The sequence below is a fragment of the Ursus arctos genome, unplaced genomic scaffold (assembly GCF_023065955.2).
Source record: "Ursus arctos isolate Adak ecotype North America unplaced genomic scaffold, UrsArc2.0 scaffold_12, whole genome shotgun sequence".
NCBI lineage: Eukaryota > Metazoa > Chordata > Mammalia > Carnivora > Ursidae > Ursus > Ursus arctos.
The window spans coordinates 13,812,311-13,836,372 of NW_026622786.1; the positions used below are offsets into that span (position 1 = coordinate 13,812,311).

The following is a 24,062-nucleotide window of genomic DNA, read 5'->3' on the forward strand; positions in this document are numbered from 1 at the left end:
CAATAGGTTTGATTTACTAGTTACAAATCATAGAAGAGCCGCCATGGCAATTTATCGTGATGTCGTCTCAGGAGTTGGAGTCCACTGCCTCTATCTGTTCTGATCCCCATAAAAATAATCCAATGAGGGGAAGACCCGTGATGCATCTTGGCACCCGCTTGGGTTGTAACCTCCACACCCTAGTCTGCATATCAGGGCCCGCCCCCCCCTTTCAGATGATGAGACCATGGCAGGTGGGGGAGGGCAGCATGTTCCCTGGATTTAGTGGCATTTGTTCTGAGTAGTTGGTTGGGGTCAAGAAGCAGAGGTCTCTGGGCATTGCTGCTTGGGAGAGATTTACAGGGCTCCACTTATCTCCCTGGTGACGCTGCAGAGGACTCAAGTGGATGGAAAACTTTCGTGCTTGTGTGTGTGTGTGTGTGTGTGTGTGTGTGTGTGTGTGTGTGTGTTGAGGGGAGACAGGCTCATTATTTAGAGGGATTCAGAAGTGTCCGTTTTTTTTGAAAAACTTCTACGGGATAGTCTCTACTGATTCCTAAAGCAACTGTAAGCACCTCCTTCCTATTCCCAGGGAAGACTTGGAAGTGTGGAAAATTCTACAACTGGTCGGGGTTGGGGGCCAAGGGAGATGGAGTGAGGGGAGTGTCCCAGGCTGAGGGGCAGGTCAGGCCTCCCAGGAGAAGTGTTTCCAAACTTAGCAGGACATGTAGGCATAGCCAAGCAGGGTGGGGACGAAGGATAGAGTTCCTGAGGAAACAGACTGAGCCAACACTCAGGGGTCAGAGAAAACTGCAGCACTTTGCATAAGGCAGGAACACAGGCTCGAGGGCTTCAGGAGCAGAAAGTGGAAAAGCCGAAAAACTAAAGATTTGATAACAACATGAGACATGTAAGGTATGTCTGCTCAATTGGGAGGGTCATGGGGATTTATAGACGGATTTCAAACGAGGGGCAATATGGGTGGATTTGTGTTTTGAAAAGATGACTCCGGCTACTGTGTGGGAAATGGACTGGAGTACTTAGCCTCCTTGGTTGAGCTTCTATTTCTGGAAAATTCCCTGCCTATCTCTAGCCTTGGCCAGGAAGCACAGCCCTGGGTCCTCTGCCCAGGTGCTGAGGTGAGAATGAGATGTCACCCATGCCCTCAGGAGACACAGCCCAGTGAAACAGATACGGCTCATTTTGGGGGAGGAAGTCGTATCAATGCCTGTGACCCTGAGTACTGGGGGACCACCAGTTTATAGCTGGGGAGCCAACTGGGGGAGGCAGGCACAAAGATGCCCAGGCAGGATTAGGGGTAAATGAAAGAAAAATTCGTTCTCTACCCTCCAAGTCTTCCAGCTGGACTAGGAATGAAATTTACATGAGACGGATTAACAGGAGGAAAACACCCCAAAGTTTTATTAAGTGCGTAGGGAAGCCCAGTAATGAAATTGAGGCCTGAAGAAATGACCAAGGCAGGCAGTTTTTCTATTTTTCAGACAAAGAGACAATCAATATACGGGGAATTCACAGGATAAAGAAAACAGATGTTCAGGAGCTTTAATTAGTAAGGAATTCTAACGTAATGTGAGCCTACGTAGATGATTAGTAAAAAAGTGACAAGGTTTGTTTCTACAGCTTCCTTGGCTTTCAAGTTCCTATCTCTGGTGATAAAAATGAGTTTTTACTTCTTAGTACAGGGAGGGTTCCTTTTGTACGCGAGATTTATTTCCTGCTTTTAGGGGAACAGAGGAGCGTCTGAGTGTCCTTGCATTGGCTGTTCCCCAAGTATTTCAAGGCAAAATAATCACTATGACATGGTGGGACATTTTAGGCGACCTGCCCTTGGCCCCTACAGGGGAAGGGCCTCTTCTGTCAGAGGACCACCCTCTGTCCTCTCATGAGCTGCACCCCCAGCTTCTCTGTGGGGATCTGGGGAAAGGTACATTGCAAATGTCAGGTCTGCATAAGACAGATTATTGAATGGAACTTTCTGTGGGGACGGAAATGTTCTGTCTCTGTACTGTCCAGTGTGGTAGGCATTAGTCACAGGGGGCTACTGAGCACTTGAAATGTGACCAGTGCAATTAAGAGGCAGATTTTAAAATTTTCATTGTTATAGCCCTGCATTATTAGTGGCTACCGTATTAGCTCAAATCTAAGATGGGAGATCCTCGCAGACAGTGCTATTAAATGCTGAGCATGTAGGACATTCTCAAAGCAATTCTTATTTCTTGTGCCTGGAAGCAGTGTGGTGTAGGGCAAGGCTTTAAACGTCGGCACGGTCAGAATTAGGGTTTAAATCCTATTTGTGCCCCTGTTGGTCAGGGTCGCCTTACCAGTTTGACATACATCAGCCCGATTTCAGTGGCTTAACATAATAAAAGTTGATTTTTTTTTCACTCATTTCAGAGGCTAGTAAAGGTGAGGAGAAGTCTCTGCTCCACACAGTCATCCAAACTCCTTCCTGCTTGTGGCTCCTTCCTCTGCGAGGTCCTCGAAATGCTCTCCATTCAGCCAGCGGATGGAGAAAGAAAGACAGCATGTAGGATTGCCCTGGACTTTTTTTTTTTTTTATGGGACTGGCTTATATTACCTTGGCCAGAACTCAGTCACGTGGCCAAACCTAACTGCAAGGGAGCCTGGGAAATGTGATCGACCTAGGCCCATGAAAGAGGAACTGAGTCTGATCAGCACCTAGTCAGTTTCTGCCACAAGTAGCTACTAGCTGCGTGACCTTGGGCTTAGTTTTCTTATCTGTAAGAAGGGACTATTAAATAAGAGTTGGTGAAGGCAAAATGGAGCAATGCCTGTGAAAAATGCTGAGGCCAGTTGGGATTCAGGACTATGATTTTTCCCTCTCAGTTTGGGTCTCGTTTCAGCTTTTTGGACAGCAGCTCAGATGACACCCAAAAGCTTGCACGTGGTGGCATCTCTCCTTGCCATTTTATATATGTCCCTGTCTCCCCAGGAGCAGGACAGACTTTGGACAGAATTTATCAAGCCCTTGAGCTTTACCTAACTCAGAGACTAGCCCTAGGGCACGGATGCGGGTACTGGTCAAACATTCTTGGCATCATTGTGAGGGGAGGTAGGAAGGATTTCTTCCCTGGAGATGTATTTTGTTGGCCATAAAGAGGGTGCAATCACTGAAATATTTACAGACAAAATTATATTTCATCGGTAAGTGAAATTTGTTTCCATCTTATTGGGGGGTGATGGCGAATAGGACTATAGATAAAATATGAGTAGACTTAAGTTGGTAATTATCAAAGCTAAGTGATGGGTTCATGGGTTCATATGTTACACAATTCTCTCTTCTTTGCACGTTTGTAAGTTTCATTTGTAGATTTCCACACTAAGTAATTTTTTTGAGGGCTCCTGCATGGCTCAGTCAATTGTCTGCCTTCAGCTCAGGTCATAATCCCAGGGTCCTGGGATTCAGTGCCGCATCAGGCTTCCTGCTCAGCAGGGAGTCTGCTTCTCCCTCAGCCTCTCCCCTGCCCGCTCATTCTCTCTCTCTCTCTCTCTCAAAAATAAATAAATTTAAAAAAATAATTTCTTGAGGGCCACAGGGATCCTTTTTAAATAAGGTTTTGCAAAGAAGTCCAGAAACTTCTTATGACCTTGCAGTATGGGGACAGTCGCTGGACTATCATCATTTATTTGTTGACTCACCAGAGCAATGAATGATTCCGCAGCTGGGTCTCCCACAAACCCAATGAGGCAGAAACACCCAACCCCACCCTTGAGCTCTGAAGAAAAAATGCATTTGAATATGAATATCATAGATGTGCAGAGCTGGGAGGGGCCTTAGCAAGCATGAGCTGTGTCTGTTTACCAAGAGGAGGTGAGTATAAAAAGGTGGTACACGAATCCCCTTATTACAACACTTTTGCAAAGGCTGTTAACTTGATTTTCTAGCTTCAGATTGCAGAAATAGAATACAGAAATACCTCGTCGTTTACAGTTGCATTAATGGGGCCAAGATCACGAGTAGATAAGGACTCTGTGGAGTTAGGAGGAACCTCTTGTCCTTCTCAAACCTCCCTCATTACTCTGATGGATGCCTGAAAACCCACCCACTCTGTTTCATTGCCTTCGTTTAAGGCTGTATCCCGTTAAAAAGTGAATACTGTATCTCTGGACAGGATAGTCACACTTTAAATGATTTTATCAGGTTTTGCTGGTGAGGATGGAACAGGGAGCTCAAGGCAACTCAAGGCTGCAGAAATGGGGTGCCACAGAATGGAGAGAGTCAATAGAAAAAAAGATCTGGGGACCAACTTTTTTTTTTTTTAAAGATTTTATTTATTTATTCGACAGAGATAGAGACAGCCAGCGAGAGAGGGAACACAAGCAGGGGGAGTGGGAGAGGAAGACGCAGGCTCATTGTGGAGGAGCCTGATGTGGGGCTCGATCCCATAACGCCGGGATCACGCCCTGAGCCGAAGGCAGACGCTTAACCGCTGTGCCACACAGGCGCCCCTGGGGACCAACTTTTCTGATTGCACACATTTCCGAAAGTCAGTCTGAACAATAACTACATGGGAAGAACTTGAGTGACCTGTGTAATCTTAGCAAACAAGCACTGTAGCCAGCTCTGGCCAAGATTTAAAAGCGAGTTTCAAACACCTGTAAATTCAGTTGCCACGTTCTAACAGCCAACGTTCTTATTTATAATTGCATGAGATATGTTATATACATTATGTAATTCAATCCTCATGAACCCTAAGAGCTGATACCATCATTATGACCCATTTTAAAGGTGAGGCACTGAGGATCAGAGAAGTAAAGTGGTTTGCCCAGAGTCACACAGCTTGTTAGAGTCAAGATTTAAAGGCAGGTCTATCCTGAGCCCATGTCCTCACCACTAAGTCTCCATTGTCCCGGGTTTGCTGATGTGATTTTCATACCATTTTCTAATTAAAGTCCAGCAAGCTTTGATCCTGGCATCTCCTTGAGCCAAGCCAGGGTTTGGGTTCGTGGGTTTTGGACAAGCCTCCATGCCAGATTTTATACCGAGCATAGTCACAGCTGCAGACGACCAGGTACCATTTCCAACTGACAGCATCCTGGCTATTCCCAAGGAGGTGCTATTCTTCCAGAAAGGAAAGAAAAGAATTCTCTGAAAACCAATCTGGTTCGAGAGAACACTGGCCAAGTCTCTGCAGGCGGCATCGACTGAGGCTCACTTTGTAGACTCGAAAAGGCTGGAGGAGGGGGGCTTTGGGGCTCTTTTCATCTAGGCTCAGCCGAAAATTGAACACCCTGAACCTTTCTCTCTGTCGTCACGCCAGTGCTAAAGATCAGTCAGGACCTGGAGGCTGACCAGTTGACAAATTTATCACATATTCTCAGTTACACACAATCAAGGGAGCCATGTGAATGGAAGTAAAAGGAATCCTAATGTAAATTTATTGAGTGTCTGCAACGTGCCAAGCACAGAGCTAGCATATCCGGAGGTGATTAAGGCATGGTCCTTACCTTAAACAGCTTAAAGGCAGAGCAGGAGACCACCATGCAAATGACTAAGGTAATAAGGAATGACTGGGGTAGCCCAAGTGGGGAAAGGCTAGTTCGTCTTGGGGTGTCAGAGTGGGCCTTACTAGTACATCCTATGTGAACTTTGGGCTGGGTATTGAAGGTTTCCGGCTGAGTGGATGTTTTCGAGGAAGACACAGGAAACAGGAAGTGGTGGAAGGCCTTTCTGGAGGACAGTACAGTGTGTACAAAGGCACAAAGGAGTGAAAGGATGTGATTTGGGGCGGTAACAGAGAAAAGGTCTACGTGCTGGAAAGAAAGGTGTGAGAATGGAAAGAGGGAAGGCCAGAAAAGAAGTGAGGGGAGGTGTCATGATCAGAAGAGGGTGTTTTAGAGGAAACGATCTACTGCAGAAGGTTGGAGAAGGCTGGGAAGATGACGTAGAGAACTACCTGTGTACATAGAGATGGCCAGTAGATGGTTAGGGGCAGGGAAAGTTCAGGAGAGGATCGTCAGCACCCGAATGAACTTGAAACCAGAGGCTCCCATCAGCTCTTCAGGGAAAAGGGCAGGCACAGAAGTAGAGAAGAAAAAGGACAGAGCCCTGAGAAACATCAGTTTCCAAGCAAACGGAGCCATCAGAAGAGAAGAAAATAGTTACAGCGCCCCCATGAGCTGCACCTTCAGCCTCCCCTGTCGTCCTCCTCCAAATTGTCTCTAGCAAGAACCTAAGCAAATGATTGGGGTGTTTTCCTTCCTTCCAGTCCCAGCATCCCCTTCTCAGACTTGCTTTCCTTCTCCCCTTCCCTCCTCTTCCTTCACCTAGTTTCTTGCTCTAAGGGAAGTCTCGACGAGCAGAAAGCCCCCCACCTTGGCTGTGCCTGCCCAGGATATGCCTAGGATGGAGTGGGTGTTGAGCTGGTGAAGTTCTGGAAAGTTCTTCTGGCAGGTGTGCTGGAGCTCACCAACTTCGATGACTTCTCATTGGCCATCACTGGTCTAAGCATTTTGACTACAGGCAGCTACGAGCCTCCCTACTGGCTTAGGGCTGCAGGAAGTGTGGGGTTACCCCACTCCCTCAGGAAGGGACCAGGGGCATCTGATGGTGGTGAGTTCAGCCAGCAGGGCCACCAGTGTTGGGCAGTGCATCTTGGGCTGGCCCAGCCGAACAATGTGGACTGATACCCAGCAGGTGAGCGCCCCTGGCCTTCTGGGACGGGGGCAAAGCACCTCAGCATTTATAACACCACCGCCTGCTTCACCTGGGAAAACTAGAGAAAGTCAAGGCAACACCAAGCTTTGAAATTCCTCAGGAAGGGCGCCTGGGTGGCTCAGTGGGTTAAGGTCTGCCTTCGGCTCAGGTCATGATCTCAGGGTCCTGGGATGGAGCCCCGCGTAGGGCTCCCTGCTCAGCGGGGAGCCTGCTTCTTCCTCTCCCTCTGTCCGCCTACCCCCACCCCCACTTGTGCTCTCTCTCTCTCTGTTAAATGAATAAATAAAATCTTAAAAAAAAAAAAAAGAAAAGAAATTCCTCAGAAAGACTGTATCCTGAAAAAGACTCAGACGGTACAACCCCAGCCTGGACACATGGAACCCCTGCCCCCACACCCAGCCTGTGACGCCACACACTGGAGGGGCCAACAGAGCCAGGTCAAGAGTATCCTCTTGGGGCAGATCTTATCGGGCTGAGAGGGCCACTCTATCCTCAGAAGAGCAAATGACCAGCAGCCTTGGGGGGGTGGAAGAGGAAGGGTTCAGAGTGGGTGTGTGGCCTGGGATGCGTCCCTATGCATCCACTTTCTTCAGTTTTCCCATCTATAAAATGGTAATAAGACCCACAGTGCAGGTTAGAGGACACCTAGCAAGGAGTCCAGCCCAGGGTGACTCCTCGACTTGAGGCTGATACTAAGCCTGATACACCTCAGAGACTGGATCCCTTGGACACCCTTCCTATTCTTGGTCTTTTGTTGTTTCCCTGTTATGAGTAGCCTCGTGAGTTCCTACCTGAGACCTTGAAGAAGCCACTTAACCTCGCTGTGCCTTGATTAGACATTTGGGGACTGAGGGCAATGAACTCAGCTGGCCCATGAATAGATGCTGATATGCACAGCTGCAGGGATAGGGGTAGGAGGCCATGGCCAGATCAACGCTAGAGGTCCCAAAGCCCAAGGGGAGCCTAAGGGAGAGCGAGCGGCCACTCCCACTGAGTCCTTCACCAGGGCTGTACTTCCATTAAGCCTTGCTTTACATGGTTAGGTAAATAAGGGAGGCTGGGTCCAAATGGCTAGCATAAAATCAGAGCCCAGGAAGTGCCCCATGGGCTTTCAGCCTGGTCCAGCCCCTTCCTCATCCCATCCCTGTGGCTCCTCCCCTATTCCTCTGTCAGAAGTTTCCCTCTTCTGGGGCTCAGGGAATCAACTATCTCAACAAGGTGAACCTGACCCTTTGTGGGCTGTGGCCTGGCATCCTTACCGTTATATGGGTGGAGGTGTGGGTCTGCCTCCGTCCGTGTGTACAACCCAACAGTTCTACCTTTGGCCCAGGCAAACATCCTGTTTGCACCTCTCCTGCCTTGACAACGACAGCCAACAACGATAGGGGTACCTTCTTATGTTCCTGGCACTGTTCTTAAGTTCTGATAGTTCATTTAATTCTCACAATGACCCGATATGGTAAATAGTAGTATCTATTGTCATTTTATGGCAGATAGGGAAATCAAGGCACAGAGAAAGTAAATAGCTTCCCTAAGCTTGTACAGCGAGTAAGTCACAGAGGCAGGTTCAAAGGGAGGAAGTCTGACCTCAAAACCTATGCTTTTTACCTGCAAGGTCCATAGTGCATTGAATGTGGAAAGCCTGTGACCATCAGAGGTGCGGTCTGTCTCCAAGCTCCTGGCCCGACCTGGGACCAGTTGCTCAAGTAGGACAGGCAGGAGCCGTGAGCTGGGGGGGGGGGGGACCCTTATGGACACTCGGAGGCACAGCTGCAAAGGGCAAGCCTAAGCACAGTGGCCCCGGGAAATAGCTGCGCAGACACGCCAGCCTGGCCCGTCGGCACAGAGGCTGCTGACCTGGAGCTGGGTTGCCTCTTGCCCTCCCAGCCCACATGGTGACAAGCCCTGCAAATAGTGGCCAGAGCCACGGGACTCAAGAAGAATCCTCATGTGTGCACAGCTTAGGAAGGACACACAGACACAGAGAACAGTCATTCACAGGAGCACCGTCTTTAAATAGAAAAGATAGCTGGAAATACACTCAGTGCACTCTCTCGCTAGCTAGCTCCCTCTCTCTCTCTCTCTCTCTCACACACACACACACACACACACCCTAGCACACATGGCCAGGGCCAGCGGAGCAACGGAACAAACACCTTAGCTGTGCTGGTGGCAAAGGGAAGAAATCTTGTGTCCTGGCAGCTCCTGACTTTCAGTTCCTATTTAAAATGTCTGAATTGGGAGCATGGACAAGCTCCCAAATTAGCTTTTTAAATAGAAGCTGAGAGTTAAAGGAAAAGCGGCCGTGTCATGGGGGAAAAGCAAGTGAAAATCCCGGCCAGACCAGGCCAGAGGCAGAGAGGGGGAAGGTGAGGCCATGCAGGGCTGGAGAGATGCAATGGGAGGATGGCAGCCGGTGGGAGGGACAGCATCTCCTGGGCAGTGGCTCCTCCAGCTGCCGGAGGCTCCTTTCTGCCCATCTCTTGCTCTCTCTTATTTTCCAGGTCACCTGGTTGTGAGAAGGGCAGGTAAATACAAACCATACCGGCCTAGACGAGAAATTCAAGTCTTTTGTTTTTCCCTCTAGATCCTCTGGACAGCTCCTTCTGTTACGTGATGAGATGTAAGCCCCGGGGGAGCAGGGCCAGGTGTGTGTGGAGGGGTGGGGGTCCGAATCAGTGCCCTGTCTTCAAACAGGACTTACAAGGTGCAGGAGAGCACAGCTGCCCCATCAGTTGACCTCTCTGGAAGAGGAAGGATGCCCCCAGCTAACTGTTCCGGGAAGCCACTATGCTTTGGGGCAGACCCAGCCCTTGAGCTATCCCCAAGATGCAAAACAAAGGTGGGAATGTACAAGAGAGAAATAAAATAGGGGGTTTTAACTCTCCCCAGTTGGACCAGGGGGTGGAGGACCCAAGGAAAGTGCCCCTCCCTGGACCTGCCCACCCAGAGTCTGGGGCGGTCCCAGGGGTCCTAGCAGCTGAGGTCGGTAGTTGTGAGAAAATTAGCTCTTCCCTGGAGGGAAGGGAGGAGGGAGGTGGGAGCAGTGCCAGGGCCTTCCCTGAATTCTTCCCCTGTCTGCCAGGGAGTGGCAGTGTTGTTAATCATTATTACTGTATGTAAATCAGTATGCAAATCCCACAGCGCTCTGGGACTCCTGGCAAATGCTAATGCATCCCACGCCCACCTCTTGCAGGGCCAATTGTACACCTTTCAGACTGACACACTGAAGGGGGTTTTGGGAGAGTGGGAGGAATGAGTGAAAGAGGGGCTCCAGCTTCCAGGGGCCCACAGAGGCCCAGACCACAGCCATTGACCGCCATCCCTTAACCTGGAACAGGGTTAGGGGTTTCACAAGTCAGAAACCCCATCCGGACTCAGCGAGGTTCTTTCCAGCACACCCTCGCCTTCACCGCACACTTTGCTTTTCTCTCGCTGTCCGTCTCAGCCACACATCTCTCCACGCTCAGAACTGTGATCGCTCAAGCCCTGTGTTCTGGTCCCGCTGAGGCACGCAGCCGCCCGGCTTCTCGAGTGGCGGGCCGAGAGATTCCGGGCACCGGGGCCGCAGACAAGGGGAAAGCTGGAGCCGCCGGTCCGCACGGTCTGCGGGGACTCAACGCTCCGCGCGCCGCGGCCGGGAGTGTGGGAGGCTGGGCCCGATACCACTCTCCGGGGATGCTCGGGGCTCCTCGGGGCTCCATCCGCCGGGTCCTGGGGGCACGTGCCGACCGCCTGCTCCCCATCCTGGGCCCGGGCACCGGGCAGTGGGGCTCCGCGGGCTTTGGGGAGGGACGGAGGATCGGGCGGACTCAGGCTGAGAGTTCATCCTCCCAAGTCCAGACTCTCGGACCTGGGTGCTAGGAACACGTGGCAGGACAGGAGGGCGAATCCCTACCTTCGGGTCGTGCCCCTCGCGCCCCGGGAAGAGAGAGGCTCTTACGTGGGATAAGGGCAGTGTGAGTCCCCTTGGGATCTCCAGCCCCGGCACGCGGCGGCATGCGGAGCAGAGCCGCGGCGAGCCGGGAAGCTTGTGTGGTGGTTGGCTCCACCTCGCCAGGTGGCGGGGCTCCGCCGCGAGCAAGTGCTGGTGTCGCGTGGACAGTCGGTGAGAAAGAGACACCCAGCTAGCTCCACACCCCCCCCCCGCGCGCGCGCACACACTGGAGCTCCGTGCCGCCTCTCCCCGGGTCCCCAGCACATACGCCCCCGAGCTCACACTCGTGCCCACTCAATGCTCCGCCCCCACGCCCAAGCCGAGCTCACCTTGCCACGCTCACCCCCGTGCCCACCCTTGCCGGCACATGCGGTTCCACCCGCGCGGGCACACTCGGCCACCTCCAGGCACACCCTAGGATTCCTCCACTCGCCCGGGGAGACGCACCAGGCTCTGCCTCGTCTCCCCGCCCCCCGCTCGCGCGCGCGCCCCTACACACACACACACACACACACACGCACTCACACACACTCTCGCGCGGGGAGTCACACGCCCTCGCCCTGGGCACCCTCCCGCGGCGAGCCTCCAGGTCCTCCTCCTATCTCCCTCCGCTGCCTGGCGGCCCGCGCTCTCGGGCCTGGCCTGGAGCCGCTCCGCCGGCGGGGATCGGCAGGGAGCCGAGGGCGCAGCCTCGCCGCCGCCGCCCCCGGACTCTCCTCTCCGCCCCGCCCGCGCCGCGCCCCCACCGCCTCCCCCTTCGGGAGAGGGACCTCGCCAGGCAGCCCGTGGCCCGCCGGGCTCCGCTCCGCGCGGCGCCGGCAGCGGCGGGGGCAGGGCGCGAGCAAGGGAGCCCGCGAGCCCGCGAGCCCGCGAGCGGGGCGGCGGGGAGGGGACGCGCTGCCGAGCCGGGGCTGGAGCGGCGGCGGCGGCGGCGGCGGCGGCGGGGGAGGGAGGGCCCCACGGACCGAGGGACGCACGAACGGACCGAGCCAGGGAGGGAGAGAGCCAGCGAGACTTCGCCGGCGAGCGGCGGCTGCTGGGCGCTTCGCCGCGCTGCTGGGCGCTCGGCGCCTCCGCGGCCCCCGGCTCCCGGCCGCAGCTTCCTCGCGCGCGCGGGCGCGGGGCGCGGGGCCCGGGGCTCGCTTCGCCGAAGGTAAGAGGGACCCGACCGAGCCTTCTGGAGCCAGGAAGTGTGAGGAGCGCTGCTCCCACGCCTGTTGCTCCAGCTGCCCACGCGGCACCCTCCCACTCCTGCGCCTGGGTGGGTGGGCGCTGGGGCGCCGGAAGGATTGGGGGTGGGGCCGGCGCCGCGGGGGAGCAGGCAGCCGGCCCGGGGGCGTCGGTTCCCTCCGGCTGGCTGTGCAGCCACCTCCAGGCAGCTCGGCGACGTGAGGCTTGGGGGTGGGGGTGTGAACCTCTGCCCTCTTTCCATTGGCCTGCCTTCCCTCGGGGGTGCCACAGGCAGCGCCCCGGGATCCGGCGGCAGGTGGCGACGGCTTGCTCGGTTCCCCCTGCTCCTTGGGAAGGGAGGACGAGAGAAATGGCTGAGGGTGGAAACAGGGAGCAGTTTGGGGCGCTTCGCAAAGTTCTGCAGCCCGGCGAGCCGGCGGTGTGCCTACCAGAGGCTGGGGGCCGCACATCTGGTCTTGCCCGACGCCGCTTCCACCCCGAGAGCTCTGGGAAAGGTCTCCAAGTGACACCCAGGGCCAGTGCGGCCCGGGGGAGAGGGTTCGAAAGACTCACTTTGGCGAGGTGTTTACACCGGGGATGGCGCGCAGAAGGGACAGGGCAGAGAAGTTACCTGGAATCAACTAAATTCCTGCACTTGCTTAGCGTTGACATTTGAATCCAGTCCAGGAGGTTCTGCTTTTATCCCGGGCAGCCTGATGTATCAGCAACAGGCTGAGGTTCCGGACCTGGACTCTTAGAGCAAGGAGAAAGCTCCGTTGTATTTCTGAAGAGAGGTTGTCTGAACTTTCTTATGATCCTGTTCGTAAGACTGGGCTGGGGTTCCTCTGTGGTGCATGTCGGTATTTTGCATGAATGTATGTGATGGTTAAGTGTATGCCGTATTTACCGTTACTTCAAGGAAACCTGGATATTTAATGTCTGTAGAAAGGGCGTGCAGGAATTCAATGCAAAGCGTGTGTACATTTCCCTGTGAGGACATGTTGGCACACAGACGGGAATTGATGTGTTTATTTTTCTGTGTCACTACTTGAAGGCAACAAAATGCGAGTACACAAGGGACCCCCAGAGGAAGAAAGATTAGTAGCTTGTTCCCTTTTACTGTTGAGGAGGCTGGAGAAAAAGAGAGTTCAGGAAAGTGCCCTGGCCAGCCTAGGAGTGGCACTGTGGGAGAAGAGGAGCTGTATGTATGTTCCAGGCCTGTACCCCAAGGATCCCCCCAGCCTGGCACCCTGTTGGTTTCATGCCCATCCACCTAAACCATATGGGCAGAGTAGAAGGCCCCCTGGATTGTCAGGACCCTCCTCCCCGAGACTGGCCCCATTCTGGGCTAAGCGCCGTGATATAAAATTGTGGAAGGTAAAAGTTTCCAGAGACTCTCCACACCCAGCACTCTGCCGAGGTCACTGAAGGGCAGACCTTGGTGACGACGCGAAACTTTTGCTGCCCTGTGCCTGGGCTCAGGTTAGGTGTCGGTCCCCAGGACAAGCTGTCTGGTCACTTTGCCCACTTTGGCCCTCTCCCTCCAAAACAGAAACTGTTTCATAGGGCTGACTTTTTTACAGCAGGAGAACATATATTCCCTTCTTCTTGGATTTTTTGCGTTTGTCATTTTAGCCCTCACCTGTTTTAAATGGCTCTTCCCCAGCCTCCCCCCACCCCCATCTTTCCCACTGTCAAACTCTTCTGCCAAAAGCAAAAATAGCTTCAGATTTTTCATTTGTAAGGCGTCCACGTCCTAGTAAAACCTTGGCATTTGAGGCGTGTGCAGTGCCATTGGCTGGAAATGGGGCCGCACTCTTGTGCCTGTTGCAGAAATTCATAGCCAGGTCTGCTCCACGAGGTGTTGGCCCCTGTCGGGGGGTGAGCCCAGCAGGGAGCACCGTGGAGAGGGCCTGCTTAAGCTGGGTCACGCCTGCAGGCATCTGTGGAGGCCTTATGGCCTTGGGCCTGGTGTCAGGTGGGAAACTTTTCCTCCCCTTCCCAACCCCACCACCCCCCTTACACACACACATACACACAGAGAAAGTAGCAGTGGGGTAATGTCTCCTTTGGGGGTACTTTTTACCCAGGAAACAGGGCTTAAGCCTCTGGAGACAGCCTGGCTTTTGCTTGGCCTTCTTTGGGAAGATTGGCCTGGATTGGTTGGGCCTTGGGACTAGAAGCTTTTATGATAGATAGAGAGGGGTTGTTTTTCCTTCCCTAACTCTCAATTATTCATCTGAAAGCAGTATGTGAAATACTTATTGTCCTTGAGAAGAGGAGATTGGCCTGAGGTGGAAAGGGTAAGAGGGTGGGACGCCGCTTGGCAGGGGCAGACGCCAGCCACTGAGTCTTGGAAGTCAGGGTGGAGCAGCCCTGGGAGAATGGAAGGAGAAGGGCCCTGGCCTCGCAGGGTGCAGAGCTGCATATGTGGCCCAAGCAGCGTGCTAATGGGGTACCTCCTGTCTTAGCAGTCTCTTATCTTACTCTTTGCCACCCAAACCCCCTCAAGGTCCTGCCTCTCTGAGCTCCATTCTGGGGAAAAGCAAAGATGTTAAAGGGTCAGCGGTCCAGGGAGGAGGCCAGGGGTTCTGTGGGAGGATCCAGCCTCGGATGGCCTCGAGTTCTGAGTGATGCAGGCTGGGCACCCCGTTCTGGGCACCAGCCTCCTCAGGAATTCCCAGAACTGCCTCTTGTCGAGATGAGGCTAAGGCGAAGTCTGTCCCCACAGCAACCAACCCCGACGTTCTCCTTCCTGCTTTGCATGGGCAACGGTTACGAGGAGGTCTCAGGGAGAGCCGAGGAGCTACAGCCTTAATGTCCTGGATCCTAGAAGAATCAAGGATTCCTTGAGCCGAAGGGCTCCTTGTCACCTTCTTGTCCAGTTCTCTCACTGGACAGAGGAGGATTCTGAGGCCCAAGCGTGTTGGTGTCTTGCTTGCACAAGGGTAGGAGAGAAGTGAAACTGGAATACAGGGCTTCCTGACCTCCTGCTCTTTGCTGCCTGGGCCGGGGCGAGGGGCATCTCTTTGTCCTGCTTTCCTCCACGAGGAACATATCTGCCCACACTTAGGTCGGGAGAGCCAGTTTTGTAGTGACTCCATCCATGGTCTGTTTGAAAATCGTCAGCTCCTACACACACGGACTTCGGCCACCCTGAAGCCATGTTTCTGAGTCTCAGCTCCCTCCCTGGAACTTCCGTGTCCTAGGATTTTCTGTGAGGATACATGAAATTGTGGCTGTCAGGGTGCCTAAAACAGGGCCCAGGGCATTGTCAGCATGCAGTAAATGTTCCCTGAACGTGAACTGGAATTCTCTGTGACTGAGGCTTACGTGGTGGGCTTGCTGGCCCAACTGCCCTTGCTCCTTTAGAAAACGCGGCGAAGGGTGTGTGAAGGGACTGCAGTGGCTCGTGATAGCCCAGAGGAAGTATGGGAGTCATCAGGGTCCCTTTCTAGAAAAAGATACAAAATGCACAGGCTGTGTTCTCAAATCCGTCAGTGGCATGCCGTGGGGGAACAATCCCCCTGTTCCTTTGCCATAATCAAGAGCTCATCAGGCTTGTGCTGTTTTTGTCTTCTCTGAGTGATGACATTTATAGGGAATGTCATTGTCATTCCTGTTGTCTTCTGCGGCATCTGAATCAACCTCCCTTTATGAGGGAGCAGGGGCACCTGTACATAGTCTCCTTAGCATGCAGATGAGGAAACTGAGGCAGAGATTGGCTCCTTGAGAAAACCCAGCTGAGAGCACAGTGAGTCAGAGGCGCCTCGATTGGATTCTTTTGATTCTGATCCGTCTGCAGAGTTCACTGCCTGTCAGGAGAGAGAACGTCTACCCTTGAAACCCCCCCTTAGCAAGGCATGGAGTGAGAACGACGGAATGCAAATGCCATCAACAAAATGCGGGTTCCCAGTTTGAGAACCTCCAGGATGCAGCACGCTGAGCTGCCTCCTGGGCTGTCGGGTAAAAATGGAGGCGTCATGCCCTTTACCCTCAAGGAGCTTGCTACGGGATAGGGAAAACGGGGCTGTGCCCTTGAACTCCACATCAAGACTGCCTGGGTTTCGATCTCTCTGCCTTCTTATCACATCCTTCGGCCGGTTATTCCAACTCCCCGTGATTCCTCTTCTTTATCTGCGACATGGGGACGACCGTGGTGTCTACTCCCCTCCCCTAGGGTTGTCAGTGGGGTGGGTTTGAGATGGTCCATGAAAACATGTGGCACGGTGCCTGGCACCCAGCCAGCCCTCTGTAAACATCAGCTGCTCTTGCTCTCTGGACAGAAAGACCTAGAGAGGTCAGCTAGCCTAGGCTCCAGGGCATGTGGTGGGGGGGTGTCAGGCTGCCCGAGGTGGGATCCCTATTCTGTCCCTTTCCGCCTGGCGGACTGCTGGCTCTCGGACTTCTTCCTAGGTTGTTGTGAGGGTGACAGGAGATGATCCGGGGAGAGACGGTGTGTCTGCGATGAGTATTAATTAGACACGTAGAACGTGCCCAGAGGGCAAGAGATGCTAGAGACGAGGGGCAAACGAAGTGCTGTGAGCCCAGAGAAGGAGAGAATTTCAGAGTGGCGAGAGAAGGGTCCATCACAGGGAGGATGAGGAGCAGGGAGGCAAATAGGAGGGCTGAAGGGGAAGGATATTGCCCACAGGAAGAGAGTGTCCAGAAGCAGAGCCCCACGGGGTCTGTGCACGAGCCGCTCTGCTCTTGTTGCTGGAGGCCAGGACAGGTGCACGGGGCACGGGCCCGAATGGTCAGCCTTTGCGGCAAGACTAGGATGTCAGGCCAGAGAGTTTGGACGCAATTTTGTAGGCTGTGGGATGCGGCCCCACCAGAACCTGGCTTGGGCAGAATGGATTTCTGGGGACCAGGAGAAACAGAGTTGGGGTTGGGGTGGGACGAGAGAGACAAGCAGGCCAGTGGGAAGGGAAGGAGGCCTGAGGGAATGAGGGCCTTCGCGAGGGCACTAAGAGCTGTTGTCTCATTATTTGGCAACTCTTCGGGTGAAACAAGGAGAAAGATGGCCAAAGGGACAGGCCTGGGGTTAGGGCAGCAGCTGAACAAAAGGAGCAGCTTTGGGCAAGGAGGTAGCCCCAGTGCGACCCTGTGTATCGTCAGAGGCATCTAGATACAGCCAGTCTAGTGGCAGCTCAGAGAGTGAGAGGAGGTGGAGATCTGAGGGCCTAGAGGAGGTGGTAGTCAGGAGAAGGAAGCAGGTTGATAGGGAAAGATGAAGATCAAATCCCATTTACAAGACAAACCTCTGCCTCATTCATTTCAACAGAGAGTCAAGCCAACTGAACTCCAGAGGGTCCAAATAATTCTGAGAGAGGATTGGTCCCGTGTGCCAGTTTAGGATTAGTGAAAATGAGTGTGTCAACCCCAAACAATTTCCTGGTGCTGTTACGTGTGTTTCTGTGTCACCACATGTCTTCCCACAGATGGTAACACATTTGGGGATTCAGAGTCATTTCAGTATCATCCTTAAAAAGCCAGATTTGGGAAGGTAAATCTGTTTCTCAAAGCCAAAAATAATTCTCCGAGCCATTGTTTCCCCCCCATCCATGCAGGTGATGGGGAGGTGTGTCCACAGTGTAGTTCAGAGACTGGTGGGAGAAGGGACAAGGTGGCCCAGGGCTGCAGGAACCTCCAGGGCTGGAGTGGGGCCGGGTGAAAGGGGCTGGCATGGGAGAGAGTATTGTTACATAACCCGAGGGAGCTATGGATGGTGGGCAGATGGAGACGGGAGGCGAGGAATCTGGAGATGGCAGAGTGTGGATCAGCTTCCTCTGGGAGGGAGAGGGACAATGCATGGAAGGCAGGTGAACCAAGAGCCCAAGACCCGCTTTATGGCGTGGGGAAGGAGCCCTGCCCGGCCTCACAGCCTCTCCCACATCTTTGTGTCCTGGCTCTGAGGGCGTGTTGGAACGCTAGGTTGCCAAGTGCCCCAGAGACTAGCACCCCGCCAGGGACTGCCTTCTCTATGGGACTTGGGGAACAGAACTGTACCAAGCTCTGGGCCTACCGTCTTCACCTGCCATGTCGGAGAACTTTCCGGACACAGGCAGGCCCAGCCTCCACCTCACCAATGAGGCGTAGAAAGAATGTGTTTCCCTGATCTTCCTCACCCCCCCCCCATTCCTGATTACCCTGGTGGGTGAAGAGTGAAATAAAAATTAGCATGTTTATCCCACTTTTAAATTCGTTTAATGAGAACTCATTTACCCTCTCCCAATTTAAATTCGTAATAACGCCATAACCTTTCAGAGCTGATTATTACCCGCGTCTTCCCAGATCTTCCTACTAAAGAGGCTTTCCCTCCAAATGCTCCTGAGTCTTCCTGGAACTTGACAATTTGTCGGGCAGTCAACAACATCTGGTGAGCCCCCGCGGCTGCACTGCCCTGTGCTAGGTGCTCTCCCTAGGAGGGGAGGAAAAAAGAACCAAGTCCCCTCTCTTGGGTAGTGACTTTGGTTTCGTTTGCTTGCCTTCAAGACTTCTGCTGTCTCACTCAGCAGTGACCCTTCCCCCGTGTCCCATTTCCCACCGGGGAGGCAATCGCGGACTCACCCCGTTCTCTGCTCTCTCTTCCTGTCTCCCAGGGGTCGCGGCACTAACTCCAAGCTGGTGTGCAAAGCCCCCGAGCAGCGGCCGGCCCAAGAGCTGGAGTCACCATGGCCGCGGGCGTGGCAGCCTGGCTGCCCTTCGCGCGGGCGGCGGCCATCGGGTGGATGCCGGTGGCCAACTGCCCCATGCCGCTTGCCCCCGCCGACAAGAACAAGCGGCAGGATGAGCTGATCGTCCTCAACGTGAGCGGCCGGAGGTTCCAGACCTGGCGGACCACACTGGAGCGCTACCCGGACACGCTGCTGGGCAGCACGGAGAAGGAGTTCTTCTTCAACGAGGACACCAAGGAGTACTTCTTCGACCGGGACCCCGAAGTGTTCCGGTGCGTCCTCAACTTCTACCGCACGGGGAAGCTGCACTACCCGCGCTACGAGTGCATCTCGGCCTACGACGACGAGCTGGCCTTCTACGGCATCCTGCCGGAGATCATTGGAGACTGCTGCTACGAGGAGTACAAGGACCGCAAGCGGGAGAACGCCGAGCGGCTCATGGACGACAACGACTCGGAGAACAACCAGGAGTCCATGCCGTCGCTCAGCTTCCGCCAGACCATGTGGCGGGCCTTCGAGAACCCGCACACCAGCACGCTGGCCTTGGTCTTCTACTATGTGACTGGCTTCTTCATCGCCGTGTCGGTCATCACCAACGTGGTGGAGACGGTGCCGTGCGGCACGGTGCCCGGGAGCAAGGAGCTGCCGTGCGGAGAGCGCTACTCGGTGGCCTTCTTCTGCCTGGACACGGCCTGCGTCATGATCTTCACCGTGGAGTACCTCCTCCGGCTGTTCGCGGCGCCCAGCCGCTACCGCTTCATCCGCAGCGTGATGAGCATCATCGACGTGGTGGCCATCATGCCCTACTACATCGGCCTGGTCATGACCAACAACGAGGACGTGTCCGGCGCCTTTGTCACGCTGCGGGTCTTCCGCGTCTTCCGGATCTTCAAGTTCTCGCGCCACTCCCAGGGCTTGCGGATCCTGGGCTACACGCTCAAGAGCTGTGCCTCTGAGCTCGGCTTCCTCCTCTTCTCCCTCACCATGGCCATCATCATCTTTGCCACTGTGATGTTTTACGCTGAGAAGGGCTCCTCAGCCAGCAAGTTCACGAGCATCCCTGCCTCTTTTTGGTACACCATCGTCACCATGACCACCTTGGGGTAAGTCGGTGCCGGCGGCCGGAAGGGCGGAGGTTACACGGGAGGGAAACGTTGGAGGGTAGCGGGATCCGGCAGATGAGGATGGAGTCACGTGTCCAGGCGTAGGAGCCGGGGGAGTTGCCTCGTCAGAAAGAGGAAGGAGCGCCAATGATTCGTTGGGGCGCGAGAGCTTGCTCTGAATGGAGTTTTCTTTGGGGGAGGGGGGAGCATGCATTTTATAAAACATGGAAAATTAAGCCACTATTTCTCTTTTCAGCCGTGCGTTCTGTGTATGTGTGTGGGGTGCAGGGAGTGGCAATGGCTGCTTTCTTATATGCATCTGTGTTTGTAAGGGCTGCCACGGGGGTGGAAAAACCGGGCAGCAGGTGGGAAGGAAGAAAGGCCCGAGCAGTTGGGTGAGTGCGGTAAGGAGCGTACTCGGTTCCATAAACCAGAAGACACCCACAGCACTCTCTTTGGACCCTTCCTGCATTTCTTCTCTGTAGCGTATCTGCAGGCTTTTTCTCTTTTGCTTTACTTCTCTTCTCTGCTGCCATCGATGCTCATGGCTTCAGTCGGAGCAGACTGTCTCTAGGTGATTCCAAACTTGGGTTTTCTGCAGAGCGGGGCACCCGACTTGGTTTTTTCTCACTGAAGGAGGAGTAGCCTTGCTTTCTCAGCCTGACTCTATGATTGAATGACCCCGCCTACCTGGGCCGTTGTGAGATGGTCTGAAGAGATCATGTGGTCAGACACAAAAGTAGCAGGATTGTCTATTGGGGGGGGGGCACCCAGCAAGGCCACAGGTGACTCTGTCTCTTCCTTCTCCCCGAGGTCCCTTCTCTAGCTGAGGTCCCAGAAATGTATTTATGGTGCTGGCATGCAAAGCTTTCCATCAGAGGAAGGGGCTCAGGAAGGAGATTGCAATCTTCCCCCTAACAGGATTAGAGCCAACGGAGGCAGCTTTATGGAGACACGTATTTCTTAGGGGTTTCTGCTTCGGCCGTTGGAAGTCATTGAGGCTAATGCAAAATCCCTTTACAATTCATATGCCGGGTCTGTATTTGCTTAGGCCAGGAAGCGTTATATTGCTGATGGAGAATTCATGAAGCTTTTTATTTGGTCTTTGACAATTTGGTTGGTGGCGTCCTGGTGATTCGATTTTTTTTTTCCTGGCTGACACCCCGCGGCGCTGGTGTCGGTTTTTCCATAGTGCTGTGTGTGCTTATTGGGAATGACTGAGCAGGTGACGGGACCTTTTAAAATGATTACATTTGTCATTCTGCCACCCGGGAGGGGGACAGCAAGGGGTGTCATTGTCCATTTGTGGAGGCCACATTTGATGGGGGCATTCCCCTTGCCGCTTGTCTGTCTGACACAGCCCATCCTGCCCCTTCCTCTCTCTCCCACACACACACAGTTTTTCAAACAGCCACCTGCATCCGGAGTGGGTAAGAACGGTCGTTTGACCTTGTCTCTTGACATAGGTGCAGATGTGGGCCTCTTGACACAGTGGGATATTTAAGGATAAAATGGCCTGGGAGCTGGTCACCATGTTGGGAGAAGGAGCCACCTTGCTCCTTCGAGGCTGACCCTGACCATCCTTTCGCTTCCGTGAAGGGGACCTCCCCCACGGCCAGGACTTCCCTGGCCCTGCTCCTGATGTGACTGTGACTATCCCGTGCCCTTAAGCGCCCTTTGATGGGACTCATGACACCAGAGGGATGTCTCAGGACTGCCGTGGGGAGAAAACAGGGCAGATGGATGGATGTCAGAGTTAAAATGGGATCGTTTCAGAGGAGATCGATGGAAACTTCAGGGGCCTCCTGCCTATTACTTTTTATTATTAGTATAACAGCATATGTGTGTCTACTCTGTCAGCGGTGCGCTAAGCACTTTGCATATATTATCCCTTTGAGTCTTTACAACAGCCCTGCAAGGTAGGAAAAATGCCATCCAACTTTGCAGATGCAGCAGGCGAGGCTCAGAGAGGTCAAGTAGATTGCTGTCGTCATACAGCTGATCGGGGCAGAGCTGATTTTCCAATGCCAGTCTGGCTGTCTCCAGCGTCCGTTCCCTGTTCACTCACCACTCCGCTTGTCCCCATACCGTCGGGGTCGTGGGTGGAAAGCAGACCTCCAGGGTTACTTCTTTTATATTATGGCCTCAGGGGGTCCGTTTATGCTAGTCATGTCACTCTGGGACATGAGCACCGTGAGTACTACAGCCACTGTCCTAGGTACACAGGGAATTTCTAAATGAAACATTTCCATCTGGCCAGTTTAAATGCTGTCTTGGAAATCAATGCCTGCATTCCTGGCAAAATCCACTGTTTTCCTGTCGCTGGAGAGACCACTGATTTCCTTTAGCATCCACCCTGTAGGTCCAGGGGTGAGTCCAGTGTCGGGGGACAGACAATCTTGGCCTTGTATTTACTTTCTGAAGGAGGGGAGGGGATGGCGGGAAGCAAGAGGCCTCTGCCTGAGAACGAAGGCAAAGAGGAAGGAAGGGGAGTAGCCTGCTTCCGCTGACTGGTGGCCCTGCGGGCTCCTCACTCTGCTCTTCCCCATGCATCAAAACGTCTAGCTTCTGGAAGGGGAAATGAATGAGCAGGAAAAGAAGCCTTCCTTCCGTAGTGTTTTCCCTAGCCTCGGGTAAGTAATGGGGCAGCAGGCTTTTTCTTCCTCTGTCCTGGCTGGTGTGGTCGAATGCTGGATTGGGCCACTTTGACTTTGACCTGAGCTGGCAGTTGGAACCATCACCAGGCTCACTGCTTGGCTATACGTAGCAGGTACTTGGTAAAACGCTTTTTAATGGCTTGGTTAACGTGAATAGGACGCCTTTTCCATTTGCCTGGCCTGATACCGTTCTCAGTCCTTTCCAGATCTGCCCATCCTCTTTCTAGGGTGGACCTAAGATGCGTGCTCTGCCCCAGCCCTGGTCCCTGTAGGCAGAGGAGGGCAGCCTCCACCCGACCTCTGGTCCATCCCCTGGGATGCTCTGCGGCATCAGTGGGGGGGTGGGGGGTGGGGGGGGAGGCTAGCTGGTCTTCTTGCCTTGCTTGGAGGTCTTCCCAACTCAACCCTGTAAACTTGTCCCTCTCCCCTGGCTGGTTTCTGTCCTGAACGTATTCACTGGCTAGTTGTAGGCCTAAACCATTCCAGAGAGCCCTTCTTTTTCTTACTCCTCGTTGGCATTTGAGCCCCCAAGTGGCTGTGGAATACCAAGGGCCAATATCGTGCCACATTCCACGGTCTGTCCGGCAGCTTCCAACACCTCCCAGAGGACACTTCGTTCTTCCCATATTCAGACCCTCCCCACCCTAATCCTGCCCCAAGTTCCAGTTTCAGTTTGGGAGAAACTGTCTTCTCCGGCTCCTTTGCAAAGGAGAGCTGATTGACAGGCTATGGGGCTGGGCTGAGGACCGATGTGCCAAGCGGAGTTCACGCTCCCTCGCTCAGGTTCCCATCCCTGCCCACTTTCCCAGGACTCCCTGATGAGTTACTCAGGTGTCCTCTGGGGAGGGATCTCCTGGAACCAATCATTTCTGTTTATTTAATATCTCAAAATACCTTAAGCACACAGAACAATAACGGCCCAACTGCCGCTGAGGCTCGAGGATGGCTTCCCTTTGGACCCTCCTGCACTGGTGGGGAAGACCCCCATGGCCAACCCATGCTTCCCTTATGCCCCCTCCACCGTGGAGCTCTACATGCGCCACAGAAGGATTAGTTTCGATGCTCGTAATTGCTGCTATACATAAAATCCTCAATTATCTCAGTTAACAGAGGAAAGGGATAGCACAGGACTCCCGATATTAAATAAGACCAACAAAGCTAGTTTGTGAAGGCGTTCGATGTTGTAGACTTTTTAAAGCAGATTTTCCTTCTGAATTTTGTTGGACTTTGCTTGGCATCATGGTTGGTCTAGACTGTCTGAGTCAGTCTGTGGGTGAGGCTCCGGTTCAGCGTGGGGAAAAGGGGAGCGTGCCGAAGGAAAGCCTCGCGAGCGAGCACCCACCAGGGCCGTTGAGGGTCAGCTCCAAGACTGGAGGGCATGAGGCTGTCTTGGCTATCTTTGGGGGTGGGGCTCAGGAAGGGACCAGAACAGCCTTGCTCCTGCTAAGGTGGCCTGCTGCTGCCCGGTTGGCTTGCTTATGTAATTGAGACTGGCAGCCTCTCTGTCACCCCATGCCCTGAGATGAGAGAGCTTTTGACAGTGTCCAAAAATCACTTTAACGAAAACAGAATCGATTTTTACTTCTTCCAAGCATGAAGCAGCCTCCAGGTGATTTGCATTTCCCTTTAAAACATAATCCTGGAAGGGGCCCGCCTGAGGTTTTGCGAGACTGGGAGCCGGGCCTGGACAATCAGTACAGGCAATCACAGAATGGGGTACTTAACCCCGCCCCCCGCCCAGTGCCAGAAGTGGAGCCAGTCTGGGGTCTGGTTAACCTTTCAATTCCCCAAATTCGGGCTGCACCTTCATCCACCACCTCTGGGGCCCACCAGCCC

General features: G+C 53.8%; 1 protein-coding gene across 1 annotated transcript in view; it reads left to right on the plus strand.

Moving 5' to 3' along the window:
• The first annotated feature begins 11,697 nt into the window (after positions 1–11,697).
• The window catches only part of KCND3 (potassium voltage-gated channel subfamily D member 3), a 211,609-nt gene continuing 199,244 nt past the window's right edge, over positions 11,698–24,062 (plus strand). The window contains exons 1-2 of the mRNA XM_048220471.2: positions 11,698–11,769; positions 18,392–19,569. Coding sequence (XP_048076428.2) covers positions 18,464–19,569 — 1,106 coding nt within the window. The 5' untranslated portion in view covers positions 11,698–11,769; positions 18,392–18,463. The remainder of the gene's footprint in view (positions 11,770–18,391; positions 19,570–24,062) is intronic.